At 40.4% G+C, this 19,743-nt stretch overlaps 1 protein-coding gene across 2 annotated transcripts in view; it reads left to right on the top strand.

Moving 5' to 3' along the window:
• The first annotated feature begins 272 nt into the window (after positions 1-272).
• Positions 273-19,743, top strand: part of PLOD2 (procollagen-lysine,2-oxoglutarate 5-dioxygenase 2) — a 106,150-nt gene continuing 86,679 nt past the window's right edge. Inside the window, exon 1 of one of the 2 annotated variants that reach the window (XM_059920154.1) lies at positions 273-612. In XM_059920154.1, the coding sequence (XP_059776137.1) occupies positions 501-612 (112 nt within the window). In that variant the 5' untranslated portion in view covers positions 273-500. The remainder of the gene's footprint in view (positions 613-19,743) is intronic. The other variant, XM_059920153.1, reaches the window with a different exon arrangement.

Below are 19,743 nucleotides of genomic sequence, written 5' to 3' on the forward strand. Positions count from 1 at the left end.
CCCTGTCTCGGGCCCACTCCCAAACTTAACTGCACGCTTCCCGGTTCCAGCCAGAAGCCCTGCGTGAGCCTCCACACGTAGCCGCAGACGGCTCCTTAAATAGGTCGGAATTGAGCAAACAATCCCAGACGTGGGGCTGGGGCAAGCGCGCAGGCAGGCGAGCGCAGGCAACCGCACGGTGCACGCAGCGGCGCGCCGGGTCAGCCGGCGGCCAATAGCCGGGGCGCGGCCCGCCCCGTCGCCTCCCCCTCGGGGAGCCTATAAGTTGCCTGCGGCGCCGCGGGCGCCCGCCGCTCTGCGCCTTCCAGACCACCTGATTCCCGCCCCTCTCCACGCCGCTCGAGCTGCCGGGCGTGGGTACCCTGCGCCCAGTCGGCCCATCCGCCTCCGCCCGCATTCGTCGGCCCGGGGCGGATCAGGGGTCTCCACTCTCGCGAGAGGTGGGCCGCTGCAGGGCGGCAGGGGCGCCGGAGCCCGCGCGGGCCGTCGACGGGCCGAAGATGGGGCGGTGCGCGGTGCAGCCGCGGCTGCTGCTGCTGCTGGCGCTCGTCCTCCAGCCCTGGGACCCTTGCCTGGGTGCAGACTCGGGGAAGTCCTCTAGCATCCCCACAGGTGAGCACTTCCGCGGGCCGCCCTGTCCCGCGAGGCTCGGCCGGATGGGCAGTTCATTCATCCACCGGTCCTTCGCGTGGGGTCGGCCGGGTGAGTTGGTGGAGGGGGGCGCCCGTCCCTCCCAGGTCCGCAGAGGTGATTCGGTGGGAGCCTGTCCTTCCCCGGGACCACTGAGGTGAGTCGGGGTGGGCTGTCCATCCTCCCCAGGACCGCCCAGGTCTTCCCCAGAACTGCGCTCGGGCTGTGCTGATCCCCGGGGGAGTGTGGGAGCATCCGCCCTCGTGGGCTCTCGGAGTTCTCCGTAACCCGAGAGCGCACGAAGTTTTCTTCAGCACAAGTTGGGGTTTCCTTTTGGTCTTGCAGGTCGGTGGGCACCAGCACCTTTCCTGCAACTTTGCTTTCTCCTCCTTTGCTGGAGTTGGCATGATTTATCCGTTTTGGACGAAGCAGTACTCCCTCTGTGACCTAAACACGGGGCTAGTGTACTTTCTGATTGATGGTGACACATTCCTTCCAGCGCCCCAGGAAGCAGCTGGTAACACCTACCTCCTGCCAGAAACAACGCTCAAAACCGTGGTTGTTTTCAGTAAGGCTGCTTGGCTACCCAATACCTCCAGGAGGTAGCTTTCCTCTTTGTAGATTATGGAGGGGAAGCTGTCCACAGCTTTTCCGCTTGGCCACCCTTTTCGTAAGCCTGGTGCCCTTCCTTGTTTTCAGAAGCTGGAACTGCAGCGAATAGTCAAGTTCATGTAAAATAAAACTTTTTACATTTAGCAAGATTAAAGGGAGCCTCACCACATGTTTGTCGAGACATACTTTGCTGCCATTTGCTGCACATGAGATATCCTTGGAGTGTTCCACTTTTGTGCTCTAACTCTTTGCTCTCTGAAATTAGATCTTGCATTTAAATGTCCTTCTGCTGTACCACTTTTGTTTAAAAATTAAAATCATTCTGTCATTTTTTGGGGGGGGGGAGTAAATAGGGCACTTTTCTGCTTGAACTTTACTTAAGCACAAGGACAGAAATTTCTATTTTAGGTTTACATTCAGAAGTTGACATTTGGTGTAGAACCCAGTCAATCCATGTAAGCAGTACTTTTGTTTTCATCTGTAAGTGTTTCAGAAAACTTCAGTGGACTAAGTTGCCCATCTTTCTACATTCCTGCCAAACAGTACTTGCTTTGTTAGTTTGAGAAACTTCAGCATTTGGATAGATTTTTGTCAGCTACAGGATACTTTTCTTTCTCTCAGCTATATGTGATGGCTTCAAAATGAGTTTCTCAACCCTTTGTGGTTTCTTTAAATTTGAACTGAATTTTTTTCATTACTCTAAAATTATCTTTTACTGTAACATCTAGAAAATAGACAAGAAAATGCCTTCAGCAAACCTGGAAAAGGAGACATTAAAAAAAAATTCCCAGAAAAACGACTTTCTTTGTTGAAACACCCAAGGAAACTTACTGGGAAATAAAATAACCTCTAAGGGCTTTGCCACTCTTAGAGGGACCTCTTCAGCCTTTGTATATTTTATTTCACTTCATTATCAACACCCCTTACTTTTTATAGAAGACATCTCTTTGTGGCTGCGTTTAGGTTTACATTCAAAATTATCTTTCTTTCCTAATCTGACTTTTAAGTTTCATGGAGCTGGACAGTAAAGTTTTAATGGATTGTAACATCAGAGAAGGGAATTTCAGATATGAATGCTTTTCTCAGAAAGTGACCACGTAAAACCCACTGCTGACAACTGAGGACTGATTTTGGTGGGTGGGCGTGGGGAATTCAGATATCATCTAAATGCAGAAAAATATTGATTTGTCATAGGTGGAGCCAGCAGTAGCCAGTTTGATTATGAACTGTGTATAGGTAGATGTGATAAGCTAATAAATGTAGATGGTACAGTGCTTGATAACATGGGAAGAATCATGGATTATGTTCCATTTTCTCTCTAAACTATTACAACTGAAAATTGCTAAATTGGAAACTTTTCTCATCTATGTAAATATCAAGCAAACTTTAGAACTCTAAGTTGTCTAGCTTACTTAATAGGAGGTCTTTAAGAGGAGCGCTTATCATCTCTAACCTGCTATTTTTGTCACCATGTCCCAGCTAGCCATGAAGAAATAGATTAGACCAGGGTTTTGTGGCTGTGTTTACATTTTGAGCTAGATAATTATTTATTGTGGGAGACTATCCAGTGCATTTTACGATGTTTAGCAGTATCCTTGGCCTCTACCCACTAGACGCCAGGAGCACCTCCTCCAGGCGTGAAAATGAAATATGTCTCAAAATGAAAAATGGCCATATGTCTCCTGAGGGACAAAATTGCCCAGGGTGGGAAATCACTGGATTAGACAAATCTATGTGTATTTGAGGCAATGTGGCATTATAGTGTTACTGGAATGATAATGGCGACTCTTTTTTGGAAACAAATATTTATAGTGATTTTTCCATTTTTCCACTGTAGTAGGGAATGTGTTGTTTGAATCACATTACATTAATCAATTTTTGGAATATAGTTTTTCCTAGCTTTGATGCTGTATGTTAACCAGAGTTGAGAACACTGCATTTTGTTCTCTTTCCTGAGAGTTCTACTGTGTACTGCATTCATTCCTTTTTGATTGCCACTTTATTCTCAGCATGGAAAGACTCTAAATAAGAATTTGGTTAAAAACAATCATTTTCTCCTAGAATCATTTATAGGAATTTTGCCTTAAACTTTTATCTCCATGGGAGCGTTTGAGGCAAAACCCTCCTAACAAGCGTCAGCAAATCAAGTTCATACCCTGATTTATGTTTCCTACACTTTTTTCCTTCTCAATGAGAGAAGGTGTATTCCTGCCAAGAATTTGTAACTAGGTCTCCAGACCTGGATCAACATTTGGTGTGTTTTCTAAGGTACCCTGCCTATTCCATGATCTAAATTGGGCAGAAACCAAGTTTTGCACAAAAATGGAGGAAATGGTTTCACATGTTTCTGTCAAGACCAGTATTTTTCAACCATGTTCATTTATAAACTCTTTAATTTACCCTGGCACATTCAAGGAGGAAAGGAAAGGTTTGTCCCTATCTGCTGATGCAAACTGACAATTTACGGGGTGGAGAGGAAAAAACCAAGGTCCTGGAAAAAACTCGAGAAGAAGAGAGGGAGGCTTGTCCTTTGTGTACTTTCTGTGTCCTGGGCTCCAGCCACACAGAACGACCAGTCTCTGCCTTTCTTTAGTGTAAAAATAGACATACAAAACAATTCTAGAGAATGTGAGGACCAGAAATGAAAATTAAATTGAGATACCCTTTTCTACCCATCACATTGACTAAAGCATTTAAAAAATAAACTCTGATCATACCAACTGTTGTGAGGGTGAGAAGTCTCAGGAAGCACAACACCTTTGGAGAACAATTTCGTAATGTCTAGTGGAATTGAGAATCCACGTATCCTGCCATCCTAGATACACATGTACAGGTCTCTCAAATTTCTACCTCTGTCTGTTCTCCTTGAAATTATATTCTTTGTTTATATCTAGCTCCTAAGAAATTCTTCTCCATCCTACCTTTTGTTTGGCTCTCTTTCTAACTTCTTAATGCAGTTGGTTTATACAGATCATATCTGCTTTGTATGATAGATGTTTATGTTTAATACATTTTTTGGAGTAAAGGATTGAGTCTTATTCATTTTTGTACTCCTCACAGTACCTTCCCTGTTCTTTTAACACAAAGAAGATTCTCAGTTTATGTTTGTTGAGTTTCTGGCCACCTCGGAGAATTATGAAAAGTGGCATGCAGTCAATGAGATTGCTAGCTGCTCCTTTTCCTAGGGTTTTAACTAAGTTCACTGAGTTTCCTTTCTCTACCCGGGGACCCATGCACTACCATGATCAAGGAACTTACCCATGAAACATCAGGCAAGGCTTTGTTTCTGAACAAGTTGTTGGCAACTCTTTTTTTTTTTCCTTGGCTATGTTGCGTTGCGCCACCAGGGAAGTCCAGTTGTTGGCAATTCTTCTCCAGAAGTTATATTTTCTGCTCTACCTACCTTTCTCAATATAAGATCACACCTTCAGAAATGCTTTCATGTGGTTGGATACCATGATCCTTTTTTTATAGATGGTGAAATGGACATTTAGATGGTTTGTTACTTGAAGATCAGATAGCTGAAAGCAACACAAGAGGGACTTGTGCCCTTTCTTCAGGCCATGCTCTGTGTCTTTCCTGACCCCTTTATTCTTTTGGACTTTCGGTACCGATGGGAAAGAAATAGAGACTGGGCATCAGGGAATCTAAAGAAGCAAAAGGGCTGCTTTGCTAAAGAGCACTCATTTTGTAGGTTTATATAAATGGAGGGGAAAGGGCTAGGCAGGGGCTGAAGGAAAGCTGGGCCCCTGGCCAGGGATGACAAACTACAGCCCATGGGCCAAATCCGGCAGACTATAAACAGCTACCTGTTTTTGTACAGCCAGTGAGCTAATGATGATTTTTACATTTTTAAATGGCGGAAAAATATAAATATAAATATATAGATATATATATATCTCATGACATGTGAAAGTTATATGAAATCCAATATTCAGGGTCCGTAAAGTTTTATTGGCTCACAACCACATTCGTTCGTTAACATGTCATCTGTGGCTGCTTTGGTGCTACAAGGCAGAGTCGAGTAGTTGTCACAGAGGCTATGTGTCCTGCAAAGTCTAAATTATTTGCTCTCTGGCCCCGTACAGAAACCCTTTGCCGACTTTTGCCTTAGGAGATGATATTCCCTCTTAAGCCATGTATCCTGCAGATCTGCTGCTCTTTGGGAAAGAGCCACATTCTGGACAGTAGCAGCTGGCTCTGGGCACTTGAGAGAGCTGTTTTTCATTTTAGCCTTTGCCAGTGATTCCTGTGGCATTTTGAATTCAAACATAGAGCTTCTCTGTTACATCTTTTTAAACCTGGTGCTTGATGCTAATGAGACATGTACTTTGGTGTAAATACTGTCCTTAGGATAAAAAATGGATTTATATACACTACCAAATGTAAAATAGATAGCTGGTGGGAAGCAGCCGCATAGCACAGGGAGATCAGCTCGGTGCTTTGTGACCACCTAGAGGGGTGGGATAGGGAGGGTGGGAGGGAGACGCAAGAGGGAGGAGATATGGGGATGTATGTATACGTAGAGCTGATTCACTTTGTTATACAGCAGAAACTAATACACCATTGTAAAGCAATTATACTCCAATAAAGATGTCAAAAAAAAAAAAAAAAGAATAAAACACCCTGGGGGCTGATTGGAAAGGAGATGCATGTTTCTGTTTCAGAGCTTGTGGGTGTTCTAGAAGTTTGGTCTAGAAACTTGACTGAATTTGTGGCTTGATTCCTGGGAGGAAATGATTAGCACATTTATCAATGACTATTTTTATTCTTCTTCAACCTTTGCTGTAAAACTTAGGCTAAACTGAGAAATTGGTGCTTTTAAAATGACAGATTTTTTTTTTTTGCATTTTACCCCTTTGCATTTGCTGCGATGTGTTTGCCTCACTTAACTTAAATAACAACTAATTTTCAGAACTATTGAGATTTTAATTAGCCAAGAAATAGTTATCCAGAGTAGTAGAATTATAAACAGTGCATCATGATTTGTTGTCCTTATGCTACTTACTATCTTTTTAAAATTGAAGTACACTTGATTTGCTACTTACTATCTTATGGCCTATTATGTTGCAACCTTTGTTTGGTAATGGTGCTACTGAATTTATCACTATGCTATTAACTGTGTCACAGGAATGCTCCGTCAAAAAATACTTTTTATAATTAAAAAATACGGAAACTTTAAATAAGTTTTAATGTTTCCCCTTCAGGATAACTTTATTTAAAACAAAATTTAAAGAGTGAAGATATGTTATTTGTATACCCAGAGGAAAGATTTCCATTACATATTTTCTTTTGTGTGTGAAAAGAGGCACATCAACTTCTGTTAATGATTTTGACTTAGTTTTTAAATATAAATCTCTTTATTAAAAAAATAAACTAATTCAGGTTAGTGCATTTACGTACTTAGTTACTAGATTGATTCATAAGTATTTTTCAGGCCTTGATTGTATTAGTGGCATACTGTAGCAGTTATGGGAAAATAACAATCATTTTTTATTCCAATTGAAATGTGGGTATATCTCCCCCCTTAAATTTCTTTCTTTCTTTCTTTTTTTTTTAAATACAGCTCTATTTCATTCTAAGTTGATTCTTTTTTTTTTTAATTAATTAATTAATTAATTTATTTTTGGCTGTGTTCGGTCTTCATTTCCGTTAAATTTATTCTTAAAAAAAGATGTGATTACATGAGAAAATGCTTAATTTGCTAGTGTGGACATATACTTTGTTTACTGTTTATATTGTGCTATAAAAAATTCGGTTTAAAGTTTAGTTTGTATAGGGTTGGAATTGCATTTTGTCTAGTTAGGGAGAAAACTTTGAATAGTGAGTAGACTATCTTTGCTTTATAATGAAAATCTTCATTAGAAATGGAAAAAAACGCTTTAATTTCATACAATTGAAAGAACATGCTTATTGCTATTAATATATTCTGTGAAGCTTTTAATACAAAAAGAGTTTTTGGGGACATACAGCTAAAATGAGGGGGCTAAATGGTCAGGGAAAGTGCTTCTAAAAATCATGGTTGAGTTTCCAAAATGGGCTAGGGTTATAATTAAATCTCATTTGTTATATTGATTTTAACATTGCTTTTATTATTTTGGATGTGTAAGACAGCCTGGTGTTATTACATTGACTGATCATCTGCTCCTTTACTTTAGGGTTACATACTAAAATTTTTAAAAGGAATTCTATTTATCTTTCTAGTTACTGCTAATCTGTTTCAACATTTCTTCCAAAGAGAAAGAGGGAGGGGATTTTCCTGATTAAAGTGCTGTGGTTCTGTTCTTCTAATGCTGTGGACATCATAGGGTAAAGATTCTTACGGCAGGAAGGAACGTGCAAGCACATGTAATTTTTATCGCTCTCATCACCAGCCCCAGTCAGACCCAGACACTCAGAGGTACTGAGGAGACACTGAATATGCCTCATGCCACACAGCTTCACTGTCTGCAGACACAGCTTCACTGTCTGCAGGCACAGCAGCAAGTGGAAGAAGGACGTGGAGTCCGGGCAGTCTTGAGTTCCTGATTCTGGGACACTGTCCAGGAAAAGCCCCAGAAACTCTGCATCTCAGTTCCAGTGACCACAGAGCCCCAACACAGAGCCAGTGTCCCATCAGCAAGGCTCTTTCATGGACTAGTCTGTTTTACTGGTTTGAAGCTACAACTTTTATTGGGCCTTAGGATGCTAATTACTTTTAGGTGCTACACACCTGGCTAGGAAGGGAGCCAGTTACTTTTAGATTTTTAAAATTTATTCTCAAAACTGGTTCTTTAAATATTTGATCCTTTTCTTCCTGGGTCTAGCAGTATACTAAACACGAGCAGCTGTTTTAGCATGCCAAAAAAAAAAAACCAACAACAACAAAAAAGCAAATATAGAATTAAATTTTTTTTTTTTTTTGGAGGAAACTGGCTAACAGTTTGTAGGCAGATTAAAAGGACCTCCCTAATTCAATCGCCTAGGGAAGTCTTACAGAGCCATCATGCAGAGAGCAAACTGGCTCTCTGATGGGATTTTCCAGTCATACCCAAGCCAGCTCTGAGGCCCCTTGTCTTCCGAGGGCCCCTTGCTCTCCTGCGCTAACCTTGCAGACCTCTCTCCTGGCCTCCAGCTGGCACCACAACTGTGACCAGAGTGCCTTGGTCATCCAGAGCCTCTGAAATTCCTGTCGGCCACGTCTAGAGAGGGACAATTCTCCTTTTCTTCTTAGTTTAGTTTAAACAGGGGTGGAATTTTTTAAACAGTGACTTTACTGGGTAACCAAGGGCAAAACAAAACAAAACCCCAAACTGGAAAACCACCAAAGCAAAGCAATGAACAGACTTACAAATTAGAGACTCAAGAGTTCTTACTCTACTGTGACTTTACTTAAAGACCTGCCTACCTGCACATCCTTGGGGATTCATAGGTTCTGTGTCTGTGCTCAGCTTTTCTTTCTCCTCTCTTCCGTCCTACTTCTCACCAACTTCTTTTACACAGACAGCTCTTTCTTCTCCAGCGTTGGAGTCCATGAAGTTCATAGGTAGATAAATGTTACTAGGTTGTGAAATAATAAAAAAATATGTTTATTTTGGTCTCAACAGCCGCCCCCCTCGCCCCATTCCTGCTAATATTTGGCCTTTGGGCCTTGTTCCTGACACAGAGCTCCTAAAACCCTTGTAATTTCCTGAGTGATAGGAGTGTCTGACACAGAGCTCCTCTATCCCTTGGAATTTCCTAGGTGATAGGAGCATCTTTTGTTCTAATGAGACAACTCTTGGTGGGCTCTTGGATGGAGTCTGGTCACTAGAAAGACCAAGCCGTGATTAGAAACTTGGAGCTTTCAGCCCTAACCCCCATATTCCACGGAGGGAGAGGGTTTTGAAACTAAGTTAATAATCGATCACGCCTATGTGATGAAGCCGCTACAGAGGTCCCTAAAGTTCAGGTTTTGGAGAGCTTCTGAATCTTGGAATGCATCTACAAGCCAGGAAGGTGGTACACCCCAACTCCAGAGGGGACAGAAACTCCTGCCCTGGGGACCCTTCTAGACCTTGACCCATGTATCTCTTCATCTTGCTGTTCATTTGTATCCTTTAAAATATTTTTGTAATAAATTGGCAATAGTAAGTCAGCTGTTTTCCTTGCTTCTGTGAGCCACTCTAGAAAATTATTGAACCTGAGAAGGGGGGGGGTCTTGGGAACTTCTGATTTGTAGCCAATTCACTCAGAAGTCGTGGGTAACCTGGGGACCTACTACTTGCGATGGGCATCTGAAGTGGGGGCAGCCTTATGGGACTGAGCCCTTAACCTTTCGGGTCTGTAGTGATTCTGGTTAAATTGAACTGAATTGCAGGACACCCAGCTGATGTGGGAGAAAGGGTCTGTGTGGGAAAAAACCCACACATGGGTGTCAGAAGTATTGTGCGTGTATATAGTAGAGGAGAACACCATAGTGTTTTCTCTAGACATCGGTGCACGAGATATTTTTATATTTTCGTAGGGACCTATCAGCCTAACCCTAGTCATTTATTTTCTTCAGTGGGTAAGTTTTTAATGCATTTTTGCTCACAACTCTTTTGATAGTGCTTTTTTCTTGGTTTTGAGTAGTAATTTACATTGGCTTATATGAATCTACACTCTTCAATAAATCTACGCTTATTTAAATAACTTTAAAAATTCTCCCAGAATACACTTTTTCTAGAGGTAATTAGCAGTATTGTAACTTCTTAGATACAAATGCATGCTAAGAACAATTCCTATTGTGTAATATTCTGAAGTGTCACAATTAATACTTCAAAATTTAATTCTATGAGTATTTATTGAATGGCTAGTCTGTGTTCCAAGTTGCCTTATATGGAAGAAAAAGAGAAAAAACATGACAAACCAAAAATGTGTTAGGCTCAGTTCCTGTTCCACATTGAAATTCTAAGATTCTTACATAGAAAATAATGCATATGTAAAACTGAACAAATCAAAAGAGCACTTATGATGAAACCTGGCCTGTGGGGAAGACCATAGACATCTGGGCATCGGGAAACCTACATCTAAGTTCTAACCCTTCCACTCACTAACCTTGAGTCAATTACCTTGCCTCTCCCGACTTCTTTGTAATTTATGATCTCTCTAGCTCTGTTATTTGATGTTTCTTGAATTCTAAATGTCAGGATGTGTAGTGGAGACAAAGTGCTGCAGGAATCAGAAGTGAGGTCTCAAGGAAATTTACTATTGATATTTTTGTTAGGCCAAAGAAAGCATATACAAAGTTGTTTTGTATTTTAATATTCTAGTTATTCTATCAGGAGCTGTACTTAGGCTTCGGTTTTTTCTTTTCCTAATTAACTTTTGATTTAGAGGTAAGAAAATAGGGCCAAGAATAATTAATTTACATTTTAAAATATTTCAAGTGTTTTAATGTGAGAGGAGAAAGCAATCTGGTGTTTATATGAAGCTCTTTTCCATCTCTTGAGAAGAATCATATACTCTTCAGTACATTTAAATATTGTAAGCTGTTTTTAAAAATAACTGTATATTCCTCTGTTTCCACCCTGACTGTTTAAGTCCTGTCGGTTAACAAAAATGATTCTGATAACTCTTTCGAAGTTAAAGAATTTTTTTAATGAAATGTGCTGTTTAAAAATTGGAAGCCCTCCTCCAGATTGTTCTGAAACACTTATCAAATCACCTAGATCTACTTTTTAGAGTCATTAAACATTTTAAAAATATGATTGCATTTAGTAAACTAGAAACATGGTAAATAAAAAGAAAATCGGCTCATGGGAGAAAAAAGTTTTTGTGTGCATTGTGTGTGTGTATGCATAGTGTTCACTACCCACAGAGATAACTGTTAAGCCTTGAGAGTGGAGTAGAAATTCGGAGCGCCTTTTGATCTGGACTTTTCTTGGATGTATTTTTCGTTCATTGTCACAGTAACATTTATTCTGCATGTGTTTGCACCCGTGGAGTGAAACATATCTAGTAAATGGTATAGTCTTAGACCCAGGCCTTGGAAGAGGTGGTGGTGCTTTTCTCTTCGGGCTATTTTTCCTACTGCTGCAGATAGATTTTATGTAAATTGAAGGAAGCAGTTCAAAGAAAACAATTGGATGGGAAAGAGGGTGGCTTAATTTTGAAAACATACAGTTGTTACTTTTTCAAGTATAAGATTACCAAGAAATCAGGGAACCATTTAGTCTGGGTGTTGTTTTTGGAGATTAACTGTGATTTATTGAATAAGCAAGTAAACATTAGCAGATGTTTCTCGTGTAGCATCGGTAAGGTTGAAGAAAAATCTGTTTCATTAAAATAATTGCTTTTGTATTACTATAAAATAGTTGATACGTTTAGGTCCCTCAAGTGTAAGCATGGGTTTTTTTCATAAGGTATATAATCCTAAATAGTCAAGCTCCTCTTCTCCATAGCAAGTCGCTGAACGGCTCTGTTACGTGAGTGACAGCAGCACCACGGGTTGCAGTTACAGCGGGTTACAGTTTACGGCTGAGTGGGATTTTTTTAGGTTGAGGTAAGAGGTAAACTAAGAAGCTTATGTTAAATCGTACATGTAAACTTAAGAAATGTCCACACTTGACAGTTCTATCTCCTTTTCTAAAACTGGATTTAAATTCTTCGTTGATGTAAGGTATGACTTTTTCTTAATAAGTGTCAGAATAGTCCACATTTGAATGAGTTTAAAGCATATCTGAATTGTAGAAGATTCTTTTGAAAAATGAGTCTTACTCAGTGTGAAGAGGTGATGGGAGGTAGAGGTGAAGTGGAGGATAGGAGCTGAAATTGCTTGCAAGCCTGTTAGAAAATTATACAATATGTGATTCGAGTGGGTTCAGGCAGTTAATTCAGAAATACCTGAAAGTGCCACTGCCTCAAATGCTGGCAGAGGGGAAGTTTGCTTATGTAAAACTGGACACTCCCTAAGCAGAAATTTGGTTTGAATAGTTTCATATGAGGAATTTATTTCCCTGGTTTGTGCTAACTGATAGTGTAGCATTTTGTTTTAACCATAGTAAACCGTACGTCCCAGCCATTCTTGCCATGCACTGACTCCCAGGCTGCAGGCCCGGGTGCATGGATCCTGGTGGGACATGTACACTGAGACAGTATGCAGTACTGGACTGGCTTCTCGTTTGGTTATGGGGAATTAGCCAGTTGCTGTGGTAATCAGCAGAGGTTCAGAAACTTAGACACTGTGACTCTATGATGCCAACCATGGATGCGTTCCATGGTGGAAGAGGTCGCGTCACATTTCTTGGTGTTTCTGATAAATTAAGATGCAAGTCCATTGTGCTTTGAGTTATCTGGAAAGCTGTATTGTTCCTACTTTCATCCTGAATATATTATTAAGAATTTGAGGAAGATGCTACTTTGCTCTTGAAACATTAGGGCAACTGCAAAGGCAGTACAGAAGGGGATGCTTGCTTTCTAGATATAGCCAGAGAGGGTTCACCATACAGGAAGGGGGCTAGACACCTCTAAGTGCGAATTAAAGGTATGTATGAGCTTGCCTGGCTTACTGTGATACATGATTTATTTTAAGGCCAGATGTTCATAAACTGCTTGTATGCTAATTATGAAAGATACCCGTGGAAGACAGTATAGGATAATGCTAAGGAGATGGGATTATGGAATCAGACAGCCTGCATTTAAATCCCATCTCTGCCACTTATTTGCTGATTGTCCTGGGAACAAGTTAGTTAACCTCTTTGAATCATAGTTTCTTTATGACAGTAATTGCCTCCTGGGTTTGACTTGAAGATTAAATATGATAATGCCAGTAAAAGGCTTAGCACAGAGTCTGCAAACAGAAATTGCTCAATAAGTGCTACTCACTAAATTTATCATTTAGTTAGAGTATAATTTTAAAGAGTATAATTCCAGTTAGCATTATTCTAAAGTGGAGCATAAAATGTATGGAATTAATTCTTGTGTTCTGATTGATAATGGAGAGGAAAGTGTGTGCTGTCAGTGAATTCTAGAAAATAAGTTTTAACAAGTTAAGATACAAAGATAGCTTTTTCCAGGGGAACCCAAAGGAAATAAATAAGTTTAGTGGTGCAGTCTCTTTGGTGATGTTCTTTGATTGCTTATTTGAATTCAAAATTTTGAAGTCACTTTTCCTCATTCCTCTTATTTACTCTTAATATTCAGATATGTTGAGTTTTACCCATTATTTTTTCTCTCTCCCTGTTTTTTGTTTCATCTATAGTGGAAAGCATATATATAATATTAAATATCACAAACAGATAAGGCCTGTCTTTTTTTAAACATAATCTTAAGACTGTTATCACACTCACTAGCAATTCCTTCATATCATCTAATACTTATTCAAGTTCACTTTTGCCCCCTGCTCTCAAAACTGACTTTTAACAGTTAGTTTATTTGATCAAGATCCATCAATTTCTCCTAAACACCCCTTCAATCTGTCATCACCTTAGTCTAGGCTACTGATCTCTGGCAGCTTGAGGGTCAAATTCAGCCTGCTTATTGTTTTTCGGAAAACTTGAACTAAGTCCTGTGTTTTTAAAATTAAGAAAATTTACTGAAGAGTCTGGAATTTATTTCTCTTGGGATGGGGTGGGGTGGGGAGGAGGCCTGGAGACCCTGGAGTTGCCCTCCCACGTGGCAGCCACAGCTGGCTGATGCGGAGGGGTGTTCCCCCTGTAGGTGGTACTTGTGTACTCCTGTTCACCCTACTCTCCCCGCACCGCCCCACCTCTTCACTGTTTATTGTGTTTTACAACTCCTGGTCTGGGCACACATCACAGAATAAGACAGTTATACTTGCTTCTTAAATTGTTAAATTATCTTGCCTCATCTTTCCATACTAATCTTTCTCGAGTCTAGTGGCTTTTAACTGGGAGTGGTTTTTTGCCCTCCATGGCATGTTTGGTAACGTCTGGAGACATTTTGGATTGTCGTGAGTGGTGGGTGCTCCTGGCATCCTATGGGTAGAGACCAGGGATGCTGGTAAAACATCTGACAGTGCACAGCACAAGAATAATTTGGTCCCAAACGTCAGTAGAGCTAAGGTTGAGAAACTCTGCCCTTGTCTGATGGCACATTTCCAATTTCACTGCCCTGTTTAGAAACTTTCTGTGCCTTCCCTATTTTCAAATGTATTTATCACTGTTGCCCATTTTTCACTTGATAATGCATACTGGACTCCTTATCCAGCCAAGATACCACAATTTTATCATTTTTTAGTGATATCTGTTTTTCCAATTTCTTCTCACTGTCAAAATCCTACTTAACATTTTTTTTTTTTAATTTTTAATTTTTTGGTCTCGCCGCATGGCGTGCAGGATCTTAGTTCCCCAACCAGGGATCGAACCCGTGCTCGCAATGGTGGAAGCGTGGAGTCTTAACCACTGGACCGCCGGGGAGGTCCCCCCTACTTAACATTTTTAAGTCCTCTGTTTTGCCCATTCATGAAGCTGTTTTTTATGACACTTTTCCACATTATTCTCCAAAAATCATCTTATTAGAACTGGAAACTTTCTTAAAGATGATCTTTAAACTTTCTTAAAGATGATCTTTCCCCCTATACTGTTTCTGCTTCTTCAAACCAAGAAACTGCATCTGGAGGTATTAAGTGGTATATGCAAGGTATCTCCTAGTTCTTTGTTCTTCCCTCCATGCTGGACTCCTGCAACATTATTTGCTAGCTTATAATCTGTTACTTAATTAGGGATTTAGTATGTTATTTTCAGACTTTTCATGTGAATTAACTTCATATTCTCCGCTGGATTTTAAACTGCAAGAGGACAGAGACAGTATCTCTTATTGTTGGTACCAAGTCTGTGAATTGCTGTGTCTCAGACCTCCAAGCCTCCGGAGGTTTCTTTGCCTGTAGGCCCTACAGAGGGGTAGTCAGATAACCCAGGTCACCCCAGTCACAACTAACAAGGCGAGTGGGCACCTGTGTTTGTCCATTCCATTCAGGAAAGAGAGACCATTCTAGATATCTTGAGCAGAAGGGGATTATTTAACAAAAGTAATTATGGGTTTATGCAATTGTTGGAAAGGCTGGAAGAGGAGGCTTTAGGCTGAGCCTCCAGCATTGATTCCTAGAACAGCAGAGAGAGCTAACCAGGCTCGGAGGTTACCACCTCAGTCGCAACTGGGGGGAATCAGGAGGCCTCCATTAGGACTACTGCCACACGAGTATGCTGCTGTAAATGTAATCCCGGGATCAGGAAGCTTTCTCCATTGACTTCTCCTGCACCGGAAGCTGGTGACTGGACTGTAGAAAGCAGAATTCAACCACTGCCTCTGCTGCATATCTATCTGTGTGTCTCCCTCCTGCCCTCCATCCCTCCCTCCACAAAGTGGAAGACAGGAACCCTGAGGTACCTTCCTGACAGTATTTACCAATGGAATCAGCCAGCAGTGGTGGGAAGACCACCTGTCTTCCAAATTTCATAGGAATGCATCTGAAAAGGAGGGGCATGCTTTTCATCTAGAAGCTTAGCTCCAAAGGAGTTGGGGAAATGTAGCTTTTTTTTTAAAATAAATTTATTCATTTATTTATTTATTCATTTATGTAGGTATGTATGTATGTATGTATGTATGGCTGCATTGGGTCTTCGTTGTTGCGCATGGGCTTTCCCTAGTTGTGGCGAGCGGGGGCTACTCTTCATTCCGGTACACAGACTTCTCATTGCAGTGGCTTCTCTTGTTGCGGAGCACGGGCTCTAGGTGTGTGGGCTTCAGTAGTTGTGGCTCGCGGGCTCTCGAGCGCAGGCTCAGTAGTTGTGGCGCACGGGCTTAGTTGCTCCGCGGCATGTGGGATATTCCCGGACCAGAGCTCGAACCCGTGTCCCCTGCATTGGCAGGTGGACTCCCAACCACTGTGCCACCAGGGAAGCCCGGAAATGTAGCTTTAATATTTATTTTTCCCATGACTTTCTTCAGTAATTGTTCTCCTTGCAGCTTGATAAATTATTCAATAATTTTAGAAATTTATAAGTCTTTTTGAAAGTAAGAATGCAAGTATGGGCTCAGCATTACGTGAAACACGTGCTCTGCTTGTTAACATGGACTCTGTTATAAAGTTTGAAGATTATTGAATACTTTCCCAAATTTCAACAATTACTGAAGACAGTCGTGGAAAAATGAAATAAAACCATAAAATAGAGGAATTTACCTCCCCTTGCCCTCCATTTTTAGGCCAGTGGATCATAACTTATGTAGTGCAGCTTATCTCTAATTACCATTTTGTAGTGTTTGTTTGACTTTCAGCTAGTTTTTAATTTTATTTTCTAGTCCTTTCATCTTATACAACACCCTATTAATTTCAGTAAGTACTTAGCTGGCTAAAGCGACTTTTCTGAGATGAAACGACTGGGGCTTACTCAAGGCTTCTGGAATTTGAGAAGGTCAAGAGATAATGGAAAAATTCTGGCTCATTTAGGAAGGAAGGATTTTATTTGACTCCACTTCTTAAGTATTCATGGAAGCAAAAGTACAAACCCCCCCCCCCCCAAAAACAAAACTCAAAACCTTTGTGGATCACCATAGCTACACTTCATAATTATACATTTATTTTTAGTGATTTTTATTTGAAAGCTTGGTTTTCAGGTAACATTTTTTTACCTTTGTAGTTTCTCTACTCATAACAGAAACTATAAACAAGCTTGTGGCTGAAACTTCTTCTGAGCAAATCTACAGAAGATTATCTTGCATTAGACTTTGAATGTTGTTTTTCCTTAAAATTTCTTAGAGTTGGGACATGCAAATGTGTTTCATTTTATTTGACTTTTCTAGGTTCTTCCCAACTACACATTTATTTTTTTTTAAATTACATTTGTTTTGCTTATTGTTTGTGACAATTCCAGGTGATAAATACATACACTTCAATGTTAAAATGAATAAGCAGACAGAACTAGATTGGAAATGGCTGGATTTGGTTAATAATTACTTATGTAGGTTTAATATGCTGCCATGGGAATTTTAGCTTTTTGGTTTTGTGTGTGTGTGTTTAAGTGAAACACCTCCAAAATTTTTGCTTTCGTTTTGATGAAGAAGAAAATAAACCTTTGGTGAATCTGGATTTATTCTGATGACATGTGCCCAGTACTGTAACATGTGCCCAGTATGCAGTCAGTTTAACCTTCTCTCATAATGTTTTTATCTATAAATCATTCTGAAAGCTTTAGTAAGAAATGACAGATCTTTTGTAAGAAATGGTGAAGCACCAGTAGGAATCCCTAAGAACTAGGCTATAACAAACTTCATGAAAATGGTATAACTTCACTTAAAAATTTGCATTTTTGGTTACAGTGAAAATAAGTGCTTATAACTGAAAAAGAAGACATTCAAGGAGATTAAATTTGTTCTTGATCTCACTATCATTAGTAAACAATGTAAAATATTGTGATAGTATTTTTTTTCCTGTTCATATATCCTCATATGTTTTCTTTATAAAATCAGGATACATACACATATTGACAAGCATAAAGAGATAATTTTTTATTCTATGTTATTCACAAAACACTATATTGTAAGTATTTTCCCATGGCTTTGAATAATCTTCAAGTCATGAATTTTAAGTAACATTTTGATAACTGTCATGAGATTATACCATAATTTTTATAGCCACTATCCTGTTATTAGGTATATAACAGTATTCAATATGTAACAATATTGGATATATAGTTTGCTATTTTGTGCTAACAGAAATAATATTGTAGGGATGTTCTCAAGAATGAGTTTTGGTTTCTGTTTTTACAGGATAGGTCCAAGAAACAAGACACTGAAATAAAAGGATATGAACTCTTCTATCTCTTGTTCCGCATCCTTGAGTCACTTTCCAGAAGGTTGTGTGGATTGTCGTCTCCCCTAACAGGGTACCAGGTGGTCTGCAGTAGGAAATTCTCAGCAGCATGACTTTTTAAAGAATCTCTTCTAATTTTTTGGGAAAAATAAGTTTTGCTTCTCTCTATCCTCCTTTTTAAATTTCTTAAATTTATGGTGACTTATTTCTTTACTTGCCAAACTAGAAGTTTTCATTCATTTTTTTAGTCACTGCTATTTCTTCTGTGAGCCACATATTCATATCAACGGAATGTACATCTTAGTGGAATGAGAAGGGACAATAAATGTATCTAGTGGATTCAAGTACTAAGAAGAAAAGTAAAATGAGATTAGGGGCAAGAATGCTGAGGTCAGAAATGCCATTTTAGGTGCTGCTTTCAGGGAAAACTTTTCATACTGGTTACATTTGAGCACAGACCTGATGGGAGGGGATTTTGCTAGGAGAAGAGCGAGACTTACAGGCAGCAGGGATCACAAGGGCAGATGCCTTGAGTGTAGAATGTGCTTGATGTGTCCGTGGAACAGCACATTTTCCCACGTGCCTGCAGTGGGACAGGAAGGGGCTGGTGCTCCAAGAGGAGATGAGAATGACAGGACCAGGTTGCTTAGGGACTTGGGGACTATGGTGCAGAGTTTGGATTTTATGGAGAACAAGAAGGAAACTGTTGAACTATTTTGAGTCAAAAAGAGACAAGATCTGTGTGAATTAGAATAAGTTACCACCTGTGAATGGAGTGGGGCTGGGTTTCAGCCCCATCTCGCCTTTGGCTTCTCTGTTGGGTGGCTGGGCGCAGTGCAACTGCTGCACAGCTGTACACTGCGGCCCTCAAGGGGCAGAACTGTAGATGTGTTGTCTTGGTTGGTGGCCATGTAGAGAAGATTGAAGCGGGCGTGGGTGAATGCGGGGAGATCCCTTAGGAGGCCATTTCATTGTCCAGGGAGGAGATGATGGTGCCCAGAGGCTGGTCACAGAGAAGGTGGGTATGCGAGGCTGGATTCTCTCCTGCTGGTAGAACTTGCAGATTGATTGATTGGATGGGGAATGTGAGAGGAACAGAGGAGTTAACACTTTACATGTTAAAAGTTTAAATTTGGGAGTTCCCTGGTGGTCCAGTGGTTAAGACTACTCACTTCCACTGCAGGGGGCTCGGGTTCGATCCCTGGTCGGGGAACTAAGATCCCTGCAAGCTGCGTGGCACGGCCGAAAAGAAAAAAAAAAAAAAGTTTAAATTTGCCGGAGCCTGCATCAATTAGGAATAACTCTACCAGCCATTCTTTATATTCTCCCTCTTGTTTACATGGATTAAAACTTCCTTGTGAAGGATTTTGGTGACTATTTTACAGTTATTTTAATAATCACCGTTATTAAATTTATAGTCTTTTTTGTGCCTCTGATGTTGGTACCGAGGTGTTTATTCAGTAGAGTGTGAGTGCTGAGAAACAGGCCACCACAACAGAAACTTTGCAAGGAAAGTCCGAATGTTAAACTCTAGGAAGAAGGCCAAAACAGCTGCTGTGATTCACTGAGCTGTGAGTTTGGAAACCAGCACTCTGCAAAATGGTAAAGTGCTGAAAAGTTACAGAGCAGCTTGAAGCAGAATTTTAAGTTTACAGAAATTGTCATGTAACCAAAGCAAGTAAGATGGGAACAAATAGTGTGGGGGGAATGTAGCTTCATGACTATAGGCT

Source organism: Balaenoptera ricei, chromosome 4, assembly GCF_028023285.1.
Source record: "Balaenoptera ricei isolate mBalRic1 chromosome 4, mBalRic1.hap2, whole genome shotgun sequence".
NCBI lineage: Eukaryota > Metazoa > Chordata > Mammalia > Artiodactyla > Balaenopteridae > Balaenoptera > Balaenoptera ricei.